This window comes from Miniopterus natalensis, chromosome 4 (genome assembly GCF_054644295.1).
Source record: "Miniopterus natalensis isolate mMinNat1 chromosome 4, mMinNat1.hap1, whole genome shotgun sequence".
In the NCBI taxonomy this organism is placed as follows: domain Eukaryota; kingdom Metazoa; phylum Chordata; class Mammalia; order Chiroptera; family Miniopteridae; genus Miniopterus; species Miniopterus natalensis.
In genome coordinates this window covers 21,239,795-21,266,899 of record NC_142084.1, presented here as the reverse complement: position 1 = coordinate 21,266,899, position 27,105 = coordinate 21,239,795, and the positions used below count along the sequence as shown (strand labels likewise).

Sequence of the window (27,105 nt, the reverse complement as noted above, 5' to 3'; positions counted from 1 at the left end):
AAGTTCTAGTTACTCTCAAGGATTCCCTTTCCTTTGCCTTTTAATACTTGAGTCTCTCTTCAATGGCAGTTCCTAGACTTTTCCATGCCCGATCTTAGCTCCATCACATTTTTAATTGATGTTTATCATTCTGACCTCACATCCAAAGGCCAATTGAATGATTCTGCAGTTAATGAGAAACTTTTCCTATTTCTTTCAAAGCTCCATATGTGCCCCTGTATGGGGTGTCCTGTTGTAGATGAGCTTTCACTGCTGTTGGGATCACTGGGACGGATTGACCCTCAGGCCAACTGGCTGCAAGGACCACCTGCCACTACAGCGGAGGAGCTGCTGTGCAGGAGTCAACCCTATGGAGTGGGACTTGCTTCAGTGGGGCTTTGGTGCTCACTGAGTCTGCCCCTTGAGTGTGTCGCTTATGAAGGTGGTAGGGTTGTAATCTGGCATGGTCTGAAGCTGTCCACCTGGTGCACTGGCTCTGGGGCCTCCAGGGAAGGTGCAAAGTCAGCCACCACCTGTGCCCTGCCGGGGGCCACCCAGCATGAGCTACAGAGCAATCTGCAGATGGCTGCTACTTGTGTTGGGCTTGGAGATGCCCAGGAGAGCCCAAGTGGTGAACCAAGGTGGGCTGCCACTAGTGCCAGGCCTGGGGCCACTTAGCAAGAGGTAGGAGGTATGCAGAGGCCAGACACTGCTTGTTGGAGAGATTTTTAGCACAGTCCAATGCATGAGGCAAGAGAGGCTGTTAATATGGAAAAGCCACTGGAAACAGCTTAGATGGGCCCACAGATTCGGAGAGGTGGGGGCTCAGGGAATCCTTATGGCGGGGCAAACTGTGAGCCAGGTTGATGGACACTCAGGTATTGCAATCGCTTACTGGCTCTGTGGAGGAAAGGGGTCTCAGAAAAGGACCAATGGCCTCTGCAAGCACTTTTGTCTGCCAGGAAGCTGCCCCACAGCTCTCACCTTGATGCCAGACAATTCAGGTCCTTCTCATATGTCCCTGGTTCCTTTCAAGCTGCTGCCCCTGTGCTGGAGCTCAGAGGGAGTGAGTCTGAATAAGTCCATGAGCAGACCCTTTAGGAGGAAATATCTGGGACTTCAGCAGCCCTCCGTCTCACTCAGCCACAATCTCCGCTGGTTTTTACAGCCAGAAGTTATGGGGACTCATCCTCCTGGCACTGGAACCCTGGGCTGGGGGGTCTGGTGTGGGGCTGGGACCCCTCGCTCCTCAGTGGGGACCTGATATGCCTCCTGATTTTTATTTGCCACATGGATGTGGACCAGCCTGTTCTGCATCTTCGTCCCTTCTATCAGTCTGTGTGGTTTCTTCTTTAAAGGCCTATTTGCAGAACTTCCATTCAGCTAGATTTCAGGAGGTTCTGAATGATGGTTGTTCTGTAGCTTAGTTGTATTTTTTATGTGGTTGTGGGAGAATTTGAATACCACGTTTACCTACGCTGCCACCTTGACCAGAAGTCCTATTGGTTGCTTCTTGTATATACCCTGACTGGGAATTGAACCCACAACCTTGGAGTATCAGTACAATGCTCTAACCAACTGAGCTACCCAGCCAGGGCTATTAATCTTAATTTTAATATATACATCAGAGATGCTATCACAAGAGGAAAAATCAGACTATTCTGAGTCAGAGGTCCAAATGAGAATAAAGCTAGAGATTACCAATTATTTATTTAATGTTATTTCTGGCCAATGACGGCCATTGAAAATGTTTGTAAAGAGCTTAGCACACATCCTAGGACATAATAACTGTGTAATGTATGTTAACAGCAATTATTTTTATTATTAGAATTTTTACCATGACACCTGTAAGTCTACCATAAACCTAGTCAACACAGGAATGTAATAAGTTTTTGTTAAATTGAATTTTTCTGTTGTCTAACGTTAACCTATGTAGCAATTTTCATGCTAGTAAATTTCCTAATACAAAACACTAAGAAGTCTACACTCACTCAAAATGCTTACTTTTCAATAAATCCATCTCTAGTAAAATAATCATGATGCAAAAGATCAGTAGATGATATTCTCTCAGCAGGATCAATTTGTAAACAAGCCTAGAAAGGGGGGGGAGGGAAAAAGGATTCTATGGTTAAATAAGTTCTTAATAGGGCTCTACGAGGCAAAAGTTAAATTTATTTGACAAGTATAAAAGTAATTAATTACCCAGAGCTAATAGCGTTCTTCAAAAGATGGAATTAGACCACCTAAGGAATTTCTGACAGTGAGTTCTGGCCATTTATTTCCCTAAGAAATTTATACTTACAAAGCATTATTACAGGTTAAATGTCCTATGATTCTAGTCAAAACAGAAGTCAGTCTCTTTCTGCTGGAATTAGCAGAAATTAATTAGCTCCTACTAATCAGCCCAGAAAATGGAAAGTTCATGGATTATCATTTCCATTTCACAGAGCTAGAAGCATGATTAGTTATTTTCCAAACTAGAAGTTTAACTACATTGTCTAATTCCAAATCCAGTGCTCTTTCTATGGCATAATACAATTTCACAAATATACAAGCCCCAAATTTTTCAATAATCCATTATTTGTACAGCTCATTTGTTCCCCTCTGGGGAGTACTACAATTGAGTAGAGAAACAACCAAAAATTAAAATTAAAAAACCCCACAAAACAAAAACAGACAATGGAAGGGTTTTGGATAATAAGTTGCACATAATGAATCCATTTACAACTAAGTAACTGTAGTTATAAATAAAACACTTTTCTCTAATCAAAATATTAAAAAATAAATGTGAATAAAAGCCATTTGCCTTATAATTTTCATTCTTTCTCTAGAAGGCTATTGCTGCTCACTGAGCACCACACAACATTCTCTGAAGCCTTTTCCTATCACTTGATCCCAAAAACCACCCTACGAGGTAGGGATTATTATTATCCCCATTGTATAGATGAGGGTATTGAGGCCCAAAAAGGTCAAGTAGTTCGTCTAAAATCTCATAAGTAAAAAAAGCTAGAATTAAAATCCAGAAAATTCAAGGTAATTGCATATAATATTATACTTCTGTTTATTTAAGAATATATGTTTAAATTGATTCACAGAAGTTGTAGACATGTGCTATACAATAATATGAATATAGTTAACAATACCGTACTACACATTTTAAAATTTGGTAAGAGGGTAGATTTCATGTTATGTGAGTTTTACTACAATAAAAAAATTGACTCAAAAGTGAAATTGAGTCCATTATTTACTTCATGATGCGGGAATACCCAGATCCTTCAAACTGCAACTAGCTAAGCATACGTGTTTATTTTAAAACATAATAGTAATCCATCAATAAAACTTACTAACAAAAATGCTTAAAGATTTGGGCAAGTCATAGCCTATCAGAGGCAGACAAATTAGTCCTTCTATGAATAATGTAATTCAGAAAATTTAAATACATGCTCTAGTTTGGAAAATGTAAAACATGATGCTTTGAGAAACAAACAGGCAGTTTCTTTAAAAATTAAACATACAGCCCAGCTGCATGGCTCAGCAGTTGAGCAATGACCTATGATCCAGGAGATCGAGGTTCAATTCCCTGTCAGGACACATGCCTGGGTTGCTGGCTAGATCCCCAGCAGGGGGTGTGCAGGAGGCAGCTAATCAATGACTCTCATCACTGATGTTTCTATCTCTCTCTCCCTCTCCCTTCCTCTCTCTGAAATCAATAAAAAAATATTTAAAAAAAATTAAACGTACACATACATTAAATCCACTCTTAGATATTTACCTAAGAGAAAAATATACCTCTACACAGACTTGTACATGAATGTTCATAGCAATTTTGTCTAGCCCAAAATAGAAAACAACCCCAATAGATAAAAAACTGTGATATACCCAAACAATGAAATAATACTCAGCAATTAAAGGAATAAACTACTGACACATTCAAAACCATGAATGAATCTCTAAACCATAATGCTGGGTTAAAGAAGCCAGACACAAAAAAGGACAAACTGTGTGATTCCATTTATATACTATTCTAGAAAATGTAAACTAATCTATAGTGACAAAGCAAATCAGTGGTTGTCTGGGGATAGGAATGGAGGAAAAGATGGATTACAAAAGAACACAAGGACATTTTAAGGGGTGATGGAAATGTTATGTGTCTTGTCGTAGTAGTTTCATAGGTATATACATCTATCAAAACTCATCAAATTGTACATTTTAAGTATGTGTAGTTTACTGTATATAAATTAAACCACAATAAAGTTGTTTAGAAAATTTAAATCTAGGAAAAATACATGCTCTACCCCAGATATTAAGATGTATTAAAGTTATAATAATCAACCAAAATGGTACTTATACTAGAATAAAGAGAGAAATCAATGACATAGAAACAGACCCTAGCATGCATAGCATTGTCTGTGATAAATGTGATATTCCAAATCACTGAATTATTAAAGTTGAAAAAAATTATTTACAATATATATGACAAAAGACTACTATTCTTATCATTTTTAAATATATATGAAAAAAGATATTCTAATGACAAATAGGTAAAATAAGCAATACAAATGAACAATTAATATTAGCAAAATGCTCAACCTTTCCTGTAATGATGTAAGTGCAATTAAAAAAAAAAGATATTATATCCTGGCCGGTGCTGCTCAGTGGTTAGAGCGTTAGCCCACGCACGGAAGGGTTCCAGGTTCGATTCCCAGTCAAGGGCATGTGCCTGGGTTGCAGGTTCAATCCCCAGCCCTGGTTGGGGTGTATGAAGGAAGCAACCAATCGATGTTTCTCTCTCTCTCTCTCTCCCCTTCCCTCCCTCCGTTCCACACTCTCTAAAAAAAAAAACGATGAAAAAAATATCCTTGGGTGAGGATTAACAACAACAAAAAAGAGATACTATTTCTAGTCTGTTAAATCAGCAAATATTTCTTAAAATTATAACATCTGCCCTTGGCCTGAAGGGTCCTGGTTTCGATTCCAGCCAAGGGCACACACCTCGGTTGCAGGCTTTATCCCCGGCCCTGGTCGGGGTGCGTGCCGGAGGCAACTAATCAATATGTCTCTCTCACATCAATGTCTCTCTCTCTCCCCTCCACTCTCTCTGGAAAGCAATGGAAAAAATATCCTCGGGTGAGGATTAAAAAAAACCCAGAAACCTGAAAACAAATGTCCAAAGTTTCAAGATCAGCTAAATAAACTATAATTCATACAATGAAATACTATGCAACTATTGAAAATTATGATGTAGTTTCATATTTATTAACATGGTAATATGTTTATAATATTATAATGCTAAGTAAAGATAAACAGGTTACATAGCAGTATGTCAAGTATGATACCTTTTACAAAGCATAAATTTCTGTTTTTTTACCTGAACCAGCAACATAGTCATTTATTATCAAGTATTATGTACTGTACAGAACTGTATATAATATACTTTTATACAACTGGCAGCTCAGTAGGTTTGTTTACACCAGCATCACAACCACATGAGTAATGAGTTGTGCTATGACATCATCATCACTAGGCAATAGGACAGCTCCAATATAATCCTAAGGGATCACCATATATGTGGTCTGTGGTTGACCAAAATGTTATGTGGCACATGGCTATAAATTTCCCATTGTACCACAACTCTCATGGCTAGAAAGTGTTAGAGCTGAGGTTTACATGTATTGGGTCTATTGCCAGAGGCAGCACTTAAAAAGTGTAAATTTCTATGCATATATTTGGTTGGTCAAAGTCTGTAAGTATATAAACCAAAATATTAATAGTAATTTTTTCTGGATTATAGAAGTTAGAAAAATCTTCTCTTTTTATCATGTGTTTTCTACCTTTTCTATAATCATTGTATACTGTTTGCCTAATTAAAACTATGAAATAAAAAAATAAGTTAAACTGAAAATGTAGTAAACAAATCTGATCCTTAATAAACTCTATTTCTGTCCAGGAACCAATAAAATATTTTTTTTCCTTCAAGAATAGTCTTTAGATATTACACACATCTAAGTTTATCTAAATAACAGCAACAACAACAACATGAACATTTGTTGACAGCTTATTCAAGGCCCTGTGCTCAGAACATTGCTACCACTGCCTCCTTTAATCCTCCAGCCCCAGAAAATAAATACTATTAATGTTGTTTTAGAGCCCAGTAAACTGAGGCACAGAGATTAAGTGAGTTGCCCACGGTAACAGAGCTAATAAGTGAAAGAGCTGGGTTTTAAATGTAGTCTACGTGATTCTAGAGCCCCGTTTTAGAAACACTGGACTATGCTTGCTTTGAAATTTAGGTAACCATTTTTTTTTTAAGGGCTATACACTATAAATAAGATACCTTAGTTGACGCTGGGAAAAGAAATTGGCTAGATTAAAAAAAAAACCCAGTTATTTTTCACATTAAATTCTCTTACCTTTTGAATTTTGTATTAAGTGTGTTGGTATATTTATTACCTAGTTTAAAATAAAATTTTAATTTTAAAATAATGTTTTTCCCTCCAATTCAAGTTGTATTTTAGCATTGGTGTGTCTTCAAACAATATTACAACTGCAGCTGCCAATGCCTTGTAGATACCTTAGGATACCACTGTACATGGAACCGATCCCTAACTTGGGTAGACTGGTTATTAAAAGGTGGTGATAAAAAGGGTAAGCCCTTAGAATTTTTTCAGTTTATCCTTAATTATCATTAAAATTGGGACAAACTAAAAATAATAAACAGGATTATCCTAGGGGGCTTTCAGTTCTAATAGTCTAGGAATTTTACTTTCTCTGAGCTAAACACAAAGATAGGAATATAGTAACTTTTAACAGATACCATTACTTTACAAATCCTTTTAAAATTGAATTGAATATCCTAAAACTGCATTACAATTTATGCAAATTTCCCAGAAATAAATTTTAATCTCTTAACATACATGAACTACATCTGCCAATAATCCATTTAGCTTTGGGTACTTTTTTCTTGCATTCTTGGGGTGTTGAACTTGAGGAAGGACCACTCCAGCAAAAATAGGACTCTTGGAAAAGAAATTTTGCAAGTGAGGTGTCAAATTACCTGAAAAGAGAAAAATATATAAGAAAACACAGAAATTAGTCTCCAATCAAAATAATCAAATTGCTATGTGGGCTTTACTATGTTACTAAAAAGAGAGAATAACAATTACTTTTTTAATTAATTAATTTTACTTTTTGTTTTGTGGGGTTTTTAAAATCCTCACCTAAGGATATTTTTTCCACCAATTTTGAGAGAGAGTGAAAGCAAGTGCACATGCCCCGACCAGGGATAGAACCTAAGACCCTTCATTGCACAGGCTGACACTCCAACTATTGAGCAACACTGGTCAGGGCGCGTTCTTCTGATTTTTTAAAGTTGAACAAAGAACTATCTGAACATAGCATAAAAATGAAAGTTTTCCCAGTAATCTGTTGACAGCACATAGGCAATAGAGCATGTACAGCAACCAGGTTCATCTTCTTTTCCCAGCATGTAATACCTAATATATAATGCTATCAGGAAAAGCAAGTACAAACTTTCACATATTTCCATATGGGTGTCTAAATGACTTAACTAGCAAGTGTTCATCAAAAAATCCTTACTCAGAAAAGCTAACATATTAAAGTTATTTAGATATTGCAAAGAAAAAACAAGGCTACAGAGTAGCAGTAGAACTATAAATAGAAGTGGAGAGAGCTAAGTTCTAGTACCAGTTTTTCTATACAACTAGTTCTGTGACCTTGGGCAAATCTCCCTTTCTGTGCCTTGGTTTCCTTATCTGTAAAATGACAAAATTGATCCCATCATCTCTAAGGTTCCTTCTAACATTTATCTCATAACCGGAACTTTAAAGATGACACAAAAAAGTGTGATGCTTTAAGGCTCTGAACTGTATCTTTGATCAGTATTTATCCAGATTTTATAGTTTTTATAGTTGTCCACAGTACCTTCCTCATGATCCTGTAATTACATATTTATGTATAGCTTCCCCACCACAAAAAGGGCTCCTCCAGATCCTCATTCATATGTAAACAAATAATTGAAACTCCATGAGCAAGGCTATCCATCAAAATGCTTGCACAGTCAAAACAAATAATCAAATAATTCAGCTATCATCAAATATATTTTTTAATAAGTTATTTAGCTATTTGGTTATCTACTATGGTAAAAAAAAAAGTTTTCTCAGCCAATAATTGACTTTCTATCTCCAAGTGCTTTTAAAAAGCATCTAAATTAAATCTATTATTTAAAAGTCTTCTTTGAGATATACAAATATTTATAGAAGCCAAAAATTTTAAACAACTTTCAGAAAAATTGAAGAAGATTCCTATAGTACTGTTTCTCTTATTATTGACCATCAACATAAGGCTTAGCTATTTGCATCCTGGCAAAAAATATATAATTTGTAGAAACAGAAAAGAATTTTCTACTTTCTTTATCAGCTCAAGGCATCCATTTGCTGCCATCTATCAAAACAATATGCTTTCCTGTTTTGTTTGTTTGTTTGTTATTTATTTCAGAGATAGAAACATCAATGATGAGAGAGAATCATTGATTGGCTGCCTCCTGCATGGCCCCACTGGGGATCGAGCCTGCAACCCAGGCATGTGCCCTTACCTGGGATTGAACAGTGACCTCCAGGTTCATGGGTTGACACTCAAGCACTAAGCCACACTGGCTGAGCTGCTTCCCTGTTCTTATAATGAGAAAACTAAATTTGAAAATCAAGCAAAATTGATCTGGAAATATTTTAGGCATTCAAGAATATATTTCAGTAATACCTACCTACCTACTTTTAAAACAATTTTATGAAGTAAATCCAAATCAGAGCTGCTAGGAAGAAAGGGATTTCCAGTGGCCATCTCAATGATCATACAGCCCAAAGCCCAGATATCCACAGGTCTGAAACAGATAAGAATAAATCACTTTTTCACAGAGAAATACATAAAATATATTTTCTAAAAAAAAACTTTTAAAATAAAGTTAAGGACAAAGAAAAAAGAATGGTTAAGTGATATCATTTAAAATTTTCACTGTAGCCCGTCCGGGCATGGCTCAGCAGTTGAGTGTCGACCTAGGATCCAGGCAATCAGGGTTCGATTCCCAGTCAGGGCACATGCCCGGGTTGCGGGCTGCAGCCAATCAATGACTCTCATCATTGATGTTTCCATCTCTCTCTCTCTCCATCCCCTTTCCTCTCTCTGAAATCAATAAAGATATATCAAAAAAAGAATAAAATATTTAAATTTTCACTGTAATAGCATATGCCAACTTTAGGATATACATTAAATATTATCACATTTTACTAATATCATTAAATAGATTATATTTAAATTGCATGAGAAGTCATGTAGCAGTCCAGATAAAAACTGTAATTGTAAAATTGTTTCAGACACTTAAATAACATTATGATAGTTTATGAATTAGAACTGAATAATAAAATCATCTTGTATTAAAAATGAAAAACTAAAAATCTCAAACATTGACCACTTACATTTCATTTATTTATCTTAACATATTGTGAGTCACCCATAATTCAAACTTTTTTCTATGTAATCAGTTTTTTAAAAAATAGTTTATATCACTGGGGCTTTTAATAGATTTCAAAATATGTCCAACATCACATTCAGAAGAAATATAAATAAACACTACAATGAGCTATATTTTTTTACTGATATAACTGATTAAAAGTTGCAAGATTTGATAACTGCTGGCTATGGAAAATGAATACTCCTATGTACAGTTCTGGGAGTGTACACCTACACAGCTCCTTGGAGGGAAAATTGGAAAAAGCTACCAAAATAAAAATGTACATACTTTTGACCACATAACTTTATTCCTAGAAATTTATCAAAAAAATCTACTCACACCTATACACAAAGATAAATGATATAAAATTTTCACAGCAACACTGTTTGTGGTAGAAGAATATTGAAAAAAAAGCCTAAACATTCATCAATACAGAAACGGCTATATAAAATTTTGTACAACCACAGTGAAATATTATTCAACTATTAAAAAGGTTACATAGGTCTATGTGTGCTAATATAAAATGATCTCCAAGATAAACTCTCAAGTGAAAAAAGCATGATCATTAAAGAAATCAAAGAAGATATAAATGGAGAGATATTTCATGTTTGTAGATACGAAGACTCAAAATTGTCAAGATGTCAGTTCTTCCCGACTTGATCTATAGAGTTGTGCAATCCCAATAAAAATCCAATGTACATATCGATAAATTAATTATAAAATTTACGTGGAAAGGCAATAGACCTAGAATAGCCAATGCAATGTGAAAAATAACAAAGTCAGAAGAAAGCCACTACCTGATTTCAAGACTTACTATAAAGCTGCAATAATCCAGACAGCGTGGGACTGGTGAAAGAACAGACGAGTAGATTAGGGGAACAGCATAGAGCCCAGGAATAGACTCATAAATATACTCAATTAATCTCTGACAAAGGCAATTCAGTAGAGAAAGGAACGTCTTTTCAACAAGTGATACTGGAACAACTGACCATCCATATGCCAAAAAAAAAAAAGAATCTAAACATAGACCTTAAACCTTTCATAAGCCCTGGTCAGATAGCTCAGTTGGTTGGAGCACAGTACTAAATGCACCGAGGTTGTGGGTTCAATCCCTGGTCAGGGCACATATAAGAATCAACCAATGAATGGAGCAACAAATCAATGTTTCTCTCTTCCTCTATAAATAAATAAAATTAAAAAAAATTAAAAACCTTTCACAAAAATTAACTCAAAATGCATCATAGACCCAACTGTAATATACAAAACTATGAAACTTCTAAACAATAATGCAGGGAAAAAATCTAGATTACCTTGGGTTTGGGGATGAATTTTTAGATACACCACAAGCATGATCCACAAAAGAAAAAAACTGGTAAGTGGTACATCACTGAAATTAAAACAGCCCTGGCTGGTGTGGCTAAATGGTTAGAGCATTGGTCCACACACTGAAGGGTTGTGGGTTTGGTTCCCGGTCAAAGGCTCATATCTGGGTTGCAGGTTCGATCCCCAGCCCCAGTTGGGGCACGTGCAGGAGGCAACCAATCAATGTGCCTCTTTCACATTGAGGTTTCTGTCCCTCCTTTCCACTTTCTCTAAAAAAATCAACGGAAAAAATATCGAGTGAGGATTAGCAAAAAATAAATAAAAATTAAGCCCTGCCGATGTGGCACAGTGGTTCAGCATTGACCTATGAACCAGGAGGTCACGGTTTGATGCCTGGTCATAGCACATGCCCAGGTTTCAGGCTCAATCCCCAGTAAGGGGTGTGTAGGAGGCAGGCAATCAATGACTCTCTCTCATCATTGATGCTTCTGTCTTTCTCCCTTTCCTTTCCTCTCTCTGAAATTGATAAAAACATATATTTTTAAAAATTAGCCTGGCCAGGCATGGCTCAGAGGTTGAGCATCAACCTAGGATCCAGGAGGTCACGGTCTGATTCCCAGTCAGGGCACATGCCCAGGTCTGGGGCTCTATCCCCAGCAGAGGTCATGCAGGGGGCACCCGATCAATGACTCTCTCATCATTGATGTTTCTCTCTCTCTCTATCTCTCCCATTCTCCCTCTGAAAATCAATAAAGATATATATATTTTTTAAAAATTAAAAATATCTGCTCTGTGAAAAACATTAAGAGAATGAAAAGAGAAGTCACAGAGTTGGAGAAAATATTTACAAAACATGTATCTGATAAATGACTTGTATCCAAAATATATAAAGCACTCTTAAAACTCAACAATAAGAAAACAAACAATCAAATTAAAAATTGAGTAAAATAGGCCATAGCTGGTTTGGTTCAGTGGTTAGAGCATTAGCCTATGGACTGATGGGTCTCAGGTTCAAATCTGGTCAAGGGCATGTACCTTGGTTTCGGGCTCGATCCTGGCCCCAGTTGGGGCGTGTGCAGAGGGCAACCAATTGATGTGTTTCTCTCACATCGATGTTTCTCCCCTTCCCTCTCCCTCTCTCTCTTTTTCCACCATCCCCCTTCTCTCTCTTTTCCACTCTCTTTGGAAAGCAACAGAAAATATCCTTGGGTGAGGATTAAAAAATTTTTCTTTTCATTGGGTAAAATAATAAAATATCTGAACAGACACTTCACCAAAGAAGATGGCAAGTAAGCATATGAAAAGACACTGAAGCTCATAAGTCATCAGGGAATTATAAATAAAAACAGTGATAGATACCACCACACACCTATTAGAATGACTAAAATCTGAAACGCTGACACCACCAAATGCTGGTGAGAATGTGGAGTAACAGGAACTCTCATTCATTGCTGATGGGAATGCACAATGATATAGTCACTTTGCAAGATAGTTTGCTAGCTTCTAACAAAGCTAAACATAGTCTTACCATACAATCCAGTAATCAGTGCAATCCTTGGTATTTACCAAATTAATTCAAATTTTTAAGTCCACAAAAAAACCTGTACACGAATGTTTACAGAAGCTTTATTCATAATTGCCAAAACTTGGAAGCAAGCAAGATGTCCTTTATTAGGTGAATGGATAAACTGTCATACATACATACAATGGAATTTTTTTACCAATAAAAAGAAACATACTATCGCTTTGGCTGGGTGGCTCAGTTGGTTGGAGCATTGTCCCATACACCAAAATGGTTGCCAGTTTGATTCCCAGTAAGGGCATATACCTGTGTTGCAGGTTCGATCAAAAGTCAGGGTGTATCCTGGAGGCAACCAATCAATGTTTCTCCCCCTCTCTCTCTCTCTCAAATAATAATAATAATAATAATAATAATTAATAATAATAATAATAATAATAATAATAATAATAATAATAATAATAAAAAAACAGCTCTGGCAGGTGTGGCTTATTGGTTGGAGCACCATCCATACACCGAGGGGTTGTGGGCTTGATTCCAATCAGGCAAATACCTGGGTTGCAGGTTCAATCCCTGGCCCGAGCTGGGGCAAATGCAGGAGGCAACTGATTGATGTTTCTCTTTCACATCGATGTTTCTCTCTCTCTCCCCTTCTCCCTTCTTCTCTCTCTAAATTAATAAAAATGTATCCTTGGATGAGGATTTTTTAAAAAGACTAGATTAAACTAAATAAATGTACTTCTGGGTGATAAAAGTATAAAGTATAAAGAAATGTAAAGTAACTAATTATAATAAAAGTCAATATCATGGTTACTTTTGGGGGAAAGGAAAGTGTTGTTATTGGAACAGGGCCCATGGAGGGTCTTCTGAGATGGTCAACAAAATTCTATTTTTGGATCTGGCGGTAGAGCTCTACATTTGTTGTGTGGGCTTTTCTGGTATCTATATTTTGTTTTACAAAAAAAGATTTAAAAAACACACCCATGAGCAAATTTATTTTAAACACAATGTGAAGCCTTACAGAATCCAAACTTGCCATGTACAAGGAAATGCTGGTTCTGTGGAGTACAGAGATTATACTTCTCCGCAAGAAACTTATCTTTCAGCAATAAATATTTTAAAGAACAATAGCTAGAATAGAACTAGGCCATATTAAATATTAACTGGAACAAAACTTACCATGTACAAGGAGGTTTAGAAAGGGGTATGATTTGGGGGCAAGGAACAGGGACTGGGGGATGCATCAGAAAAGGAATATAAGTTACATTGTGAAGAGAGGATAAGCTGGGGCAGCTTTTACGGCAGCTACATTTATTTAGAATTTACTATATTTTAATTTTTGTGTTGTTTCGTTAATCCTCACCCAAAGATATTTTTTCCACTGATTTTTAGAGAGAGTGTAAGGGGGGGAAAGAGAGAGAAGGAGAGAAACATTGATGTGAGAGAGACACATCTACTGGTTGCCTCCTGCACATGCCCCAACCCTTGACCTGGAATCAAACCTGCAACTGACCCTTCAGTGCGCGGGCCAACACTCTAACCACTTAGCCACACTGGCCAGCACTATTTTAATGTTTGTTATTCATTAAATCATTTAATCCTCACAACAAATCTACAAAGCTGGTCCTGTTATTATTTCCATTATAGAGATAAAGTAATAAGGCAGATAGATGGTCTGGGTAGGGCATCAGTGGTAAGTACAGTAGAAAAGGTACTTTGGAGTAACTTCAGGCAAATTAGCTTACCTTTCTGTGCCTCAGTGTCTTTTTGTTTAAAATGAGGACAACAGTAGTGAAAACTAAATGATTTAATGCAAATAAAGCATTTAGAGCAGTTTCTGGTACAAAGTAAGTACTCATTAATATTAGATATTATTGCCCTGGCTGGTGCGGCTCAGTTGGTTGGAGCATCATCCCGTACACCAAAAGGTGGCAGGTTCGATTCCTGGTCAGGGCACATCCCCAGGTTGGAGATTCAATCTCTGGTTGGGGCATGTAGGGGAGGCAAGAAATTATTATAAAAACAGAATAATGGTTTCTAGGAAAAGCATGCAAGAATTATCCTCCTTATTTGTCGTATTAGGTGCACAACTTGGTCCCTTTATGTTCTTCGAGATTCGTTATTTGTACATTAGGTTGCTGTTTCATATACTGTTTCTACTGTTTTACAATAAACTGAGACCATGCTACTTTTTGAGGCATCTAGAACAGTATAATTTCAAAAATTATTACTTGCCAGTCTTTGCAAAGGGGGTGCCATATTCCAGAAAATAGGAAACTTGTCAGTTCCTATAGTAACACTGGCAAAGTGAGGTAAATGATTTTTAAATCTTTGTATAATGTAGAGGCTAAACAAGCAGAGAAGACAATTCTGCCAAGGATGGGGCACTAAAGCAAGCATGGATACAACCTGAGGGATGTCTGTATAGGTCTCCTGGGATTGCGGTTACTTAGCCCAAGAGGGCAAGCATGGCAACATTAATAGCCAGCATGGCAGGTGCCCATAGGGTCTCTCTGTTCTATGTAGAGGTGTCCCTCTCTTAAACCCAACTCAGATGCAGAAGGCCGAGGGTGTCAGTAATAGGGGTGACAGATTCACCATGGGAAAAAAAGAGATGGATAGGAAAGGCCAGGCAAGATCCTAAAATATACATACTTTCCGTAAGAAGTATCTTTTAATACTAATTCTGGAGCTCTATACCAGCGTGTGGCCACATAGTCTGTATAAATGTCCCCAGGAGCGGCTAGCATTCGTGCAAATCCAAAATCACAGAGTTTAATAACTCCCGACTGGGATACTAAAATATTCTCAGGTTTTATATCTCGATGAATGATCTAAAAAACAAAGAGAAGATGCAATACATTAAAATAAAGTTTCATTATCTAGAGAATCTCTCAGAGAAATTACAAAGAAAATCTAGTTAATTAAGACAGTAAAGCTATTTTCTTATAGCATGCAAAGGATTAACCACACAATGCAAAAGCTAAAGTTATATATTTTCAATTCTTGCCCCACCATCATCTCAAAATGAAAGGAAGCCAAGAGAACAAGTATAATACTAACAAGGTAAATCACCTTCCTAAAAGGAAAAGTAATCAAAAGAACTTAATGAAAAAAGTTTACCTTCCCTTTAACCCCATGACATTTTTTTTTTGGACCACTTTCTTTTGGTTATGGGGACACCATACTCTCTTGTGCTTCTTCTTAACAACTGGTTATTCCATCTCAACCTTATCTACTTTTATCACTTAAGTAACTATCCATATACTGATGATTTCCAAATTTCTATGTCTAATTTCGATTTCTAGATATCTCTTCTGGTTTCCACAAGGAGTGGAATTCCACAAGAAGTCCGACACAGCAAATCCAAAACTGAATGCATCATGTCCCCCAAACCTATTTGTTCTCAACAGTGCTTTAGCTCAGTGACTGGAACCAACATTGACCCATGTCTCAAGCTAGAAACCAAGGTATTTTTCTCCCTCAGCTCCCATATACTCTTAACCTACTTATTTTTCTCTCTAGTTCAAGTCCCCTCAGCGCTCTCTCTCTCTCTCACTGAAAATTACTACACTACTAACTGGTCTCCCTGCATTCACTCTGATCCCCTCCAATCCACTGACCACAATGAAGTCACAGTACTATTTTAAAATCACATGTGATCATGTCACTTCTCTGTTTAACATCCTTCAAGGATTCCCCACCCCACAGGACAAATCTGAAACTCTCTAAAACGGCTTGTAAAGCCTTATAAGATTTGAACACTACTCACCTTCTCAACCTTCTACAACCTCTTTTCCTAGCATATTAGTTTCCCAGTTTTCCAGGATTTGTTTCATCTGTGCACTTGTTGATGCTGTTCCAACTGCCTGGCCAACTATTTCCTCAGGTATCAGCTTGGATGTTTGTATGAGATGTTCCTTCTATTTATTCTCACATCATTCTACGCATCCCCATCACAGTATTTGTCATGCTATATTATTAATTGCCTGTTTACTTGTTTCTAATCCCCACTAGACTGTAAATTCCATGAAGGCAAGATATATGTCTTGATTAAACTATATTCCCAGAGTCCAGTACAGTGCCTAAAAAAAAAAGGCATTTAAAAACTTTATCAAATGAATGAAATATGTTCTCATCACTGGAAAAGTATCAGAGCACAAGTGAAAATACCTCAGTGACAGAAATGTGGGATCTTTCCTTGTTTATATAACTTACTGCTATTTCTTTGGGATTGGATCTTGCTCCGCCTCAGTCTCCCTCCACAAATGGCCAAAAAATTAACTTAGGGTAATGAACCATCTTTAGGGTTTTTTAATCTTCACCCGAGGAAAATTTTTCCATTGCTTTTCAGAGAGTGGAAGGGAGAGAGAGAGAGAAACATTGATGTGAGAGAGACATGTAGATTGGCTGCCTCCCGCACGCACCCCAACCTGGGCCATGGATCAAGCCTACAACCGAGATACATGTCCCTGGCTAGAACTGAACCTGGGACCCTTCAGTATTTAGGCAGATGCTCTAACCACTGAGTGAAACTGGCCAGGGCGCTAATGACCCATTTTAAAGGTGCCATCTATACAACTACATTGATCTATTTTTACTTTCACAACTTTTACTGAGTGATTACTATATGCCAGCCACTCTGCCAAAATCTGAAGATAGAATGTAAACAAAAATAGACATGAAAAAGCACATTAAGATACCACTTCGCACATTCTGCCCACCATGCATCCATCACCCTCCTCCTCAGCGCTCTAAATGTAGGGCAGATAGGTCCATCCAGTCGATACCCTAATATTCTCACTCTTTTCAACAACTAACACAACTACATGCAGAAGCTTGTTATCCTTGAGAACCAAGCACTCTCTGAATCCCAACTTTTAAAATTCTATTTTCTGACAACATCCTCCTTGGTCTCTCACTATCACATTGAGCCCTCCATAAACAGAGTATTTCTATTTGGTTAGGACTTCTTTTGTCAATGTTTAATTTTCAGTGTATAGGTCTTGTACATCTTTTGTCAGATTTTCCCTAAGTATTTCGTTTTTTTGATGCTGTTGTAATGGTATTTTAAATTTCAATATCTGTTTGTTGCTAATACATAGAAATACAATTAATTTTGGTATATTGATTGACTTCTACAAACTTGGTAAATTTACAGATTAGTTCTATTAACTTTGTTGTAGATTCCATAGACTTCTTACATAGATAATTATGTCATCTGTGAATAGACAGTTTTACTAAAAAATAAATAAATAAGAAGCCACTTTATACCCATCAGAATAACTATACTAAAAATAAAAATATTGGAAAGGATGTGGAAAAACTGGAATATATTGGTGGGGATGTAAAATGGTACAGCCACTTTGGAAAACAGTTTGGCAGTTTCTTTAAAAAGTTAAACAAGCCCTGGGCTGTGTGGCTCAGTTGGTTGAGCGTCATCCCATGCACCTAGAGGTCACCAGTTCCATTCCTGGTGGGGGCGCATGCCTGGGCTGTGGGCTCAATCCCCAGTAGGGGGCATCAGGAGGCAGTTGATCAATGTTTCTCTCTCTGCAATGTTTTAATAAAATCAATAAAAACATATTTTTTAGAAAGTTAAAACTAACTAACTATATGATCCAGTGGTATTCTTAACTTGCCCTATTTCTACTCCCCTTTCCCCAGTTCCTGGTAACCTTATAAACCAATAATGCCCCCAAATCAACAAGGTTTTATCTCCTCCAAAGCCCCATTCCCAGGTAACTATCATTATTTAACCTCTCTGCCAGGTCACTAACTCAGCACTTGCCCAGTGCAAACAACCTTTTTCCTGGGGCCTTTGTGAGAAATAATTAACAGCTACTGTTTAACATTATGTTCCTCTGAGGGAGCTATAATAAGACAAACAAGCTGACCAAATTCTTAGGCTGGAAGTGAGATGTCCATAAAGGGTTTGAAAAGCTCTAACATACTCCTGAGAATCAAGAAGGCCACATACAGAGCTGTGCACATGTCCAGGAAAGACCCAAGATGGTCCTAAGCTCGCACCTCTGGCTGACTTTCAGGCTCTGCACAAGCAGGAGGGTAAGGCTAAGGCAGAGTTGTAAACTATCTGCCTGAACATTGAAGGCATGTCCCAATACACAGAGAGAGCCCCTCAGTAAATAAGGCTGAGACATTTATTGGTTTCAGGCATTTGAGGAAATCTGCTTCCAATCATTAGCTAACCACTAAACTAGCTGAGTAGAGATTTCAGTGGTTACACATGATGAAGAATACAGACTTTACAGAATTAGTTCAGGAAAGTAACTAAACCAATAGCCACAATAACAAACAGCAACAACAAATGCTGAGAGATGGAAAACTAATTTTCACAGTGGCCACATTAAAGATACTCAAAGAACCCTGGCCAGTGTGGCTCAGTTGTTTGGACATAGTCCTGTGCACTATGGTCAAGGGTTTGATTCCTGGGAAGAGCACAGGTGGCGGGTACAATCCCCAGTCAGGGTGAGTACGGAAGGCAACCAATTGATGTCTCTCTCTCTCTCTGTCTCTCCCTTCCTCTCTAAAATCAATAAAAACATTTTTTTTTTTTAAAGAAAATATGTGCCCTGCCAGCATGGTTCAGTGGTTGAGCATCGCCCTATGATCCAGGAGATAGCAGTTTGATTCCCAGTCAGGGCACATGCTGGGGCTGTGGGCTCGATCTCCAGTAGGGGGTGTGCAGGAGGCAACTAATCTATGACTCTCATCATTGATGTTTCTCTCTCTCTCCCTTGCTTTCTCCGAAATTAATAAAGACATTAAAAAAAATGTTCTCATTGTCCCTTAAAATATATCAATATATCTAAAAGCAATTCCCCTTTCTAAAATCAGTTACTGCCAATGAAACCATAATTCTGCTTTCAAATTAAAAATCTTAGAATTATCTTTGATTTCTCCCTCTGTTTGCATCCCTCTCATATCTAAGTTATTTCCAAATCCTGTCATTTCTCTTCTGAAGTATTTCCATCCTCTCCCACTGCCATTCTTCCTCTCCTTCTGATTGTTACTATGCTAGTCCAAGCCCTCACCAATTCATATCTGGATTGTCACAATAGCTCTCACCTGATCTCCCTGTCTCTCTCCATACTTATCCTCCGCTCTTGCCAAAATAATGTTTTGTCTTTATCCTATGTTTCAGCAATGCTGAAAACCTTCCACGGTTTCCCAGTATTCTCAGGAAAAAGCCCAAACTCCTCAGGATGAATTTCAAGGCTCTGGAAAACCTCTCCCCAGGGCACCTGTGCAATCTTATCTCCCTTTGCCTGGTCTCTGTAAGCGCACTTATTACCACTCTCTGAAGCCCCCTGCCCAGGTCTGCCTCTATTATGGAGGTACTCCATCTGAATGTATTTCCTCTTCTAGTGAAATCTTAGTTCAAAACTGTACTTACTTTAGTTTTAGCTCTTCTTTGAAGTCTTCTACTCTCAGCCTAGCCCATACTGATATCTCCCTTTATTCAAAAAACCTTTTTAAAGTCTACTATAGATAAGGCGCTATAGGAATACAATAACATGACTATTCCTGACTCCCTACTAGCACTATTTATTGAGCACTTAAAATGTGCCTAATACAGTGCTAAACACTTTATACCTACTACCTAATTTGATCTTTACAAAAATTCTGTGAGGTACTATGCTATCATTTCACAGATAAAGAAAATGAGGCTCAAAAGAACTTAATAAACTGATGAACAGAAATGATTCAATGACACGGAAGCATGGATAAGACTGATGAATCTCAGAGGGATGGTGGAGGGGGAGAGAGTAACCAAAGAACTTATATGCATATGTGCACAACTCAAGGACTCGGACAATGGTATGGAGAGGGACTGGGGAGGGGCGGGGAGGGTGGAATGGGTCACTGGGGAGAAAAAGGGACATCTGTAATATTTTGAACATAAATTTTAAAAATATTAAAAAGCACTAAAAACAAAAACAAGCAAGCAAACAAAAAAAGAAAATGAGGCTCAGAGAAGCTAGATAACTTTCTTCGGGCCACAGAGTAATGGGGCTGCCACCTTTTACTGTGCAAGTTGTGAACTACACAAGTTGTGTGGTTATCCACAGATAAGCGGGTGGGTGAAAAACCTAAGGTAGTCTGATTTCAAAGACTGGTGCGCTTAACTTTTGAATTACACTGCCTCCCCATGGATCTAGCTGGTAAGGAAATTCCAGTTGCTATCACAACCATATTTTTCAAAGCAGTAAAAATGTGATAAACTATTAAGCAAGACAGAAAACTGGAAATTAGGATGTCTTAAAAAAAGCCTGTAATATATAGATGTTCTGCCTATATCGCTTATTAATAAAACGATTTTTGAAGATTTTACTGTTATTTCCTGAATATATATCTAACTTTTCAGAAATTAGAGCTCATGGTGGGAACAAAATATCTCCATAATAACCTCCTGCGTGAAATACATACTCGGTAATGCTAAAGGCAGCACTAAAAGTCAGAAGGGTTGATCTTCTTTCCTTTCTTGACTTTTCATAAGTTAAACAAGTTTCTATCTCTCTCAGCTACCTTATGTCTTCTTTCTTCCCCCAAAAGGCATCCCCATTCACTTGCCATTCACTTGAAGGTAGGAAGTTTCCAGTTCCTGCCTTCGAACCTCCCTTCATCTGGGCTAGCTTTCAACATTTCTAAATATACTTTCTCTAAGAAAATATGCCCCACTTGACTCTTGATTCCTCCATACCAAACTATTAATACCTCCTTTAGCATCCCATACTTGGTCTGCCCTATAATTATAAATATTGTGTGCTCACTATGTTTTTTGGTTCTCTGCAAGTAAATTGTAAGGTAGTGAATCTATTTTCAGGGTGCCAATATTGTACAGAAAAATAATTTTTAACAGCCTTTATAAAAACAGAACAATCTTTAAAGGGTGCTTATCATTCACACACATCCTATAGTTTGGCTTACCCTGAAGCACTTACATTATTATTGTGAAGATATTCAATTGCTCGAATGATCTGGAAGAGGTATTTTCTAAGTCGTTTACTCTCTAGTCCATGACGATAATGTTGTAACTCATCTAATACTGTGTGGTCAATAAATTCAAACACCAAATGAATTTTCTTTTTCTGTCTAAAAACTTCAATCAGATTGACCAGGTTTTCATGATGGAATTGCTATTGACAAAAGAAACAAGATTTTTAATAAATTATTTCATGCACAGTAATTTGTACATGTAACAACTATACCATTTTAAAAAGCAAAAATATTCTCAGCTTCTTTTTCTCTATGCATTTCAACAGAAATTTCTCAATTGATTTGCTTACATTCTTATTTTAAGAAAATGTTAATCTATTTCATAATTATTTATAGAACAAAGGGAAATGTATTGCTTTACTTCAAGTTAGCATTTGATTGCTTATTAAAATAATTTAATGTACTATAACGCAACTTGGCATGCTGCTAAGAGATGTCTTCCTATCTTTCAACTTGATTTGTCATTAAATCTAACATCTGAAATTTAAAAGGTCCTTATGTCTTCAAATGAGAATGAATTTCAATGTTACTGAGTATGTGATCTGAATTTATATAAATTAAGTATTCTATGAGTTTGGTCCTAAACTCTTGAGTAAAATATAAGTTCCAGGTGGATATTGTAAATTCATCACGCTGTAACAAAAGAGTCTCAGAATAGCTATAAACTTCCAGATATATGAAATACCACTTTATAGCCATAAGGACATTACATAGATATATAATTATTTGTGGGTACATTTATGTTCTATTAAACATTATTCTATTGTATTAGAATAAAATAATAATTTATTATTCTATTAAGCAACAAGACATTTTTTCAGACTGGTATTAATTACTGTTAAAATAATTTCAAAATATAAAAAATGGAATGTATCAGCTTAGGAAATAAATGACATTTTAATATTTTATGCTGGTTATTCTATTTTTTACACATTGATTTAATTACAATCAACTCTCTCAAATATTTAACTTTTTCAAATTACCAAAAATATTTATTCAGTTGGCTAAAAATTAAAGGGTATATTTTCAATGTTGGATTCATTAGAAAACTATACTTTTATGAAAATTATTTGCCTTTATTCTGATGGGACAATATCAAATTTTCTGCTTATCTGTATTAATACATAAACCAATCCTTAAAACATGACTAATAGAAAAACATGCCAAAATACAGTGCCAGATGCCTTTCCTATTTTTGCTCCCAATTTCCCTGGTGGGCAAGATGCCAGAGTACTGCAGGGACAGCATGTTGGCAGTAGTGAAAAGAAATGACTGCTTTTGGACACTACAGTATTAATCTTCCAACTAAGGAAAATTATGGGTTTTCTATGCAGTCTTTATTTTAAAGGTAAAAGCAGTGAAGGGTTAATGGGAGTTAATAAGCATTAGGGAGGATCCACTCAGGTAAGGAATCAGGTACACTCTCCCATGAAACCCCTAGAAATGCTCCATTACCCCTTTTCAAGTTGTTTGCTTTTGTTTTCCTTCATTACTAGACACCTTTTATACAGATGGTTTCACTAATTACTGCCATTTATTTAGTGAAATTCTAGAAGATAAAAATTTAGTTCAAAGTATGTCATTATGACAGTCCTTTTAGACTAAGAATGTTATCTAATACAAGAAATCTCTTGTGGAATTATATTAAACTAAAAATTCTATAAGAAATAAACCAATAAGAATAGTTAAGATGTCTCAAAATAGTTTGCATAATAGTTGTATAGTTAAGTACATTTTCAAAATCATCCCTGTGTTCTTGGCTTTTAAAAATTATTAAATAGAAAAAAATAATCAGCTTAAATGCAACAGAGTTGAAGAAAGAGCTAAAGTACTGCCTGGGAAAAGGTGTTCCTCTAATCAGATTTCTTACTTACAGTGCATAATAGTTGTCATAACAGTATAATTATATTTTAGGTCCTCAGGATAAGGACTGGTATCTTACACAAAATTATAACATCTTTACTGACTTTAACTTTCCTTTTCACTGTCTAGAAATAGAGCAGTTCCAACAATCCACGGACGCCTAATATATTTTTTCTATTTAGAAAGCAAATTGACCTATCATATCTAATATACACTTACAAAGAAAGAGAATATTACTTTTAGATCAGATAAAAATGAGCAAGAGTATCTGTTTTCTTCATTGCATAAAACCTCTAGACTACACTATCAAAATCATAAACTTTAATGCATCTAGATAAATCCCAATATATAAAATACATATATATTTAAGTATTTTTAAATCACTAGTTTTGTACTCAGTCACCAAGGGATGCTAATGCTCCTTCCTTCACACTCCTGAGTTCTTTCCTTCCCCTGGGTTGACCTGTCATAACTGAACAAAATCCTATCTCCTGCCTTGATCTCTCCTGATATTGTTCCCCATCTCTAAGAGCCCACTGGTCATCTTTTAATGTACTCCTGTCACCTCAAATTCAACATTTCTAAAACTGAACTAGTTCCCAAACTATGTCTCTTTGGGGTCTTTCAAATTTTCATCAATGATAATACTGACCAAACCTCAAAGATACCTGTGACTCCTTCCGTTCCACTTCCTTTTAGACTCTCTTGTATATTCTTTTGAAATATATCATGTTTTAACTTTACTTTCCATTCAACTTGCTGGATTCCAGCAAGGACCTTCACAACATTTACCAGTATTCCTGAATTAAACTCACATAATAGGCCGCCCTATTTTTCTTCTGAGTCCTCCAATCTTTTCTAAAAAATAGTGCCACATTTATATTTATAGAGTTTCTTTACTCTGAATTCAAAACCTTCATCCTCTTACAAATTCACATCTTAACTCCTTAGTCCAAAAGATGAGACTTTAAAACCTACCTCCAACTTACTTCTCTAATCCCATCTCTATTTCAATACAAGCAATTCTACAGGCAAATGTCTCTGCTCTTGTCCTTTCCACTCTGCTCTTTATAATTGTCCTGCTTTAGCCTCTCTGAGCTTAAGCTGTTTCGCTAACCTGTAATACAATAGTTTCTCCCTCTCACATAAATTCTACACATCATTTAAAGCCAAATTCATGTCCCAATTCTTCCAAGAAACCATCCCTACCCAACAGGACTTTGTGTTAATCACTTGGCATTTATTATGAGCCACTTTTTATTCCAGTATTATTTTATATGTCCTCCTGTCTTTCTGATTAAATAATAAAAGTCCTGAAGAGCAGGTACTGTCTTTTACCTCATTATAGTCTCATTTCTAGTCTGAGCATCTGGAACAATGCCTTGCACAATGCAGACATTTTTATTAAGTATTATACATGGATATTTCTGAATTATTACTTCACAATATTTGGTATAGCTTTTGTTATGTTATACGTACACACATATATCTGGTATCACTATAAAATTACAAAATGTAGACAATTAGGGTATCACACTTGTTTTTCTATTATCCGTCTTAATACACGTGTTAACTGAAATATTCCTTATATAATTTTTTTCCATAACTATTTCTCTTTCGACTTACAGAGCAATTAAGGGAAAAGAAGCAAACCTTTAGAAACTTTATTTCTCTCGTTGCAATTTTGTTGACAGATTTTTCTGGTGTCTCATAAAATATCTTAATGGCCACTATCTGCCCGGTATCCTTATGTTTACACTTCATGACTGTTCCATAACTTCCCTCTCCCACTTTTCCAAGGGTTTCATACATCTCCATTCTTAAGCCCGGCTTCTTCTTCATAGAAATAAAGAAAGAATTAAACATTTTTACTTTATTTATTATTCAAGCTGGGTAACGTATTTCCACAATAAACTCCTACTTTAAAATATAGAAACAGAGGGAAAATAGGAATATTTTCCACAGACACCACTTGTCTTTGGAAACTGCCAGCTCGGCAGTAAGGTGCCCTTGTGGGGCTCCAGCCCTCAGGAGAACTTCGGGAGCCTCCCGCTGCCTCGCTTATTTCCATCAACATTAAATTTTAAGATTCCTTCACTACACGTCACAATCCACCAAGGGGGAGGGAGGTTATCCTCACACTTGCTGTCATGCCTGCGTCAAATATGAGGTTCCCGCAATACTGCAGTCTCCCACAGGTTAGTCCCCAGGACCGAAGAAAACCTCGGTCCCGCCCACTCCTCAAAGCAGATGTCTTAGGGTCCCGGCCCAGGGTCGCACCCTTCGCCCGGCAGACGACCTCGTCCGGGCAGCCGCCACCGCCTCAGCCCATTCTGTAGTCCCGAAAGTCCGGCCCCGCGCAGTCCCAGCCCTACTCAGGCAGCTGGCCCCGCAAGCTTTCCACCACCCACTACCATGGCAACGGTGCCGCCGGCCTCGCGCTCCGAACCTAGTGCGCAAGACCGGAACACGGGCCTGGCAGGCCTAACCCGGAAGGGAAATGAGAAAAAGCGGAAAAAAAAAAAGAGCTTCCGGTGTACGCTCAAAGGAACTTCGCTTCCGGGGTGGGAATTAGCGGTGGCCAATGATCAAATTGGGTCTTCCTCGCAAAGTTGGTTTAAAGCGGAGATGGAGGAGCGTGAGCATTTTTTACTGCAGCGGGAGCGACTGCAAATACTCTCGGGTAGAGGAACCGTCGCGGAGGCTTGTCCAACCGGCCTCGCCTGTGTCTCCAGGCCAGAGAGCACGTGCCGCTTCTGCTGGGTCCTAAAAGGATGGCTGGTGTCTTTCAGTAGTAGAGACTTCTTGTAAAAGACTTCCAAGCAAGTCTAGTGTAATTGTAGTTTTCTAAGTTACCTAGTTATGTTAATATTCCACAGACCTGAGTTCCAGTTCAGCTGTCCACATTTCATCCTTAAAATGGGGGACAGGACGCTTCTTAGATCAAGAACATTTCTGCAATGTGCTTTAAAATTTTTTCAAACTCATAGTAATCCTTTTTAAGAAAAGTTCCTTACTATGTGTCAAAACTGTAAAACTTCCTCTTTGGGAAAGCAAGTATTTCGACGGGTTCTCCCACACACGGATTAACACACAAGGGCCGAGAGGAAAAAAGTGTTATCTAACTGCTTAATAAGGACACGGGGTTCTGCTGGCCTTCCAGCCTCCAATGAATAACAAGGGTACCGATGGAACAAGTGCCCAGGAAGTGTCCTCTTTCTTAGGCCTTCATTTATTTTTTTCTGTTAAAAAAAAACATTACTCTCCAAAAATTCTAGTCCAGATGGTGCCACCCACCATGCGTATTTAAATTACATCTGTGAGCCCTGGTTGGTTTGGAGCCCTGGTTACAGCGCTGGCCCACAAACCTACCAGGGTTCAGGATTCAATGATTCTCAGTCGAGGGCACTTACCTCGGTTACATCTGGTGAGCTTTTAAAAAGGCTCCATCCCAGAGATCCTAATTTAAATGAGATAGGGTAAAGGAATTGCTATTTTTAAAGCTTCCCAAGTGTTTCTATGCTGCTAAAGTTTATATTGAGAGAGGAGTGGAAGGGGAGGGAGAGATAGTCATGGATTTTGTTGATCACTACCAAAATACTGAGGATTCTTTCCTTTTAAAAAGTTATTCAGCCCTGACCAGTGTGGCTCAGTGGTTAGAGTGTTGGCCTGTGCATCGAAGGGTCTCTGGTTCGATTCCCAGCTGTTCCGGAGACAACCAATTCCCCCCACACCCTATTTCTCTCCCCCCCCCTCTTCCCTCCCTTCCACCCTCTCTGGAAAGCAATGGGAAAAAAATATCCTCAGGTAAGGATTAACAACAACAAAAAAGCTATTCAACCCTGTTATAAAATACTTTCTATCTATGAATAAGAAT

The 27,105-nt window shown here is 37.3% G+C and overlaps 1 protein-coding gene across 1 annotated transcript in view; it reads right to left on the bottom strand.

Annotated features, from left to right (window-relative positions):
- CDKL3 (cyclin dependent kinase like 3) overlaps positions 1-25,046 on the bottom strand; it is a 38,059-nt gene extending 13,013 nt beyond the window's left edge. The window contains exons 1-6 of the mRNA XM_016197551.2: positions 24,882-25,046; positions 21,311-21,505; positions 15,000-15,178; positions 8,763-8,875; positions 6,894-7,033; positions 1,984-2,072 (exon numbers count right to left, since the gene is read on the bottom strand). Of these exons, the coding sequence (XP_016053037.2) occupies positions 1,984-2,072; positions 6,894-7,033; positions 8,763-8,875; positions 15,000-15,178; positions 21,311-21,505; positions 24,882-25,046 (881 nt within the window). The remainder of the gene's footprint in view (positions 1-1,983; positions 2,073-6,893; positions 7,034-8,762; positions 8,876-14,999; positions 15,179-21,310; positions 21,506-24,881) is intronic.
- Between the last annotated feature and the right edge of the window lie 2,059 nt (positions 25,047-27,105).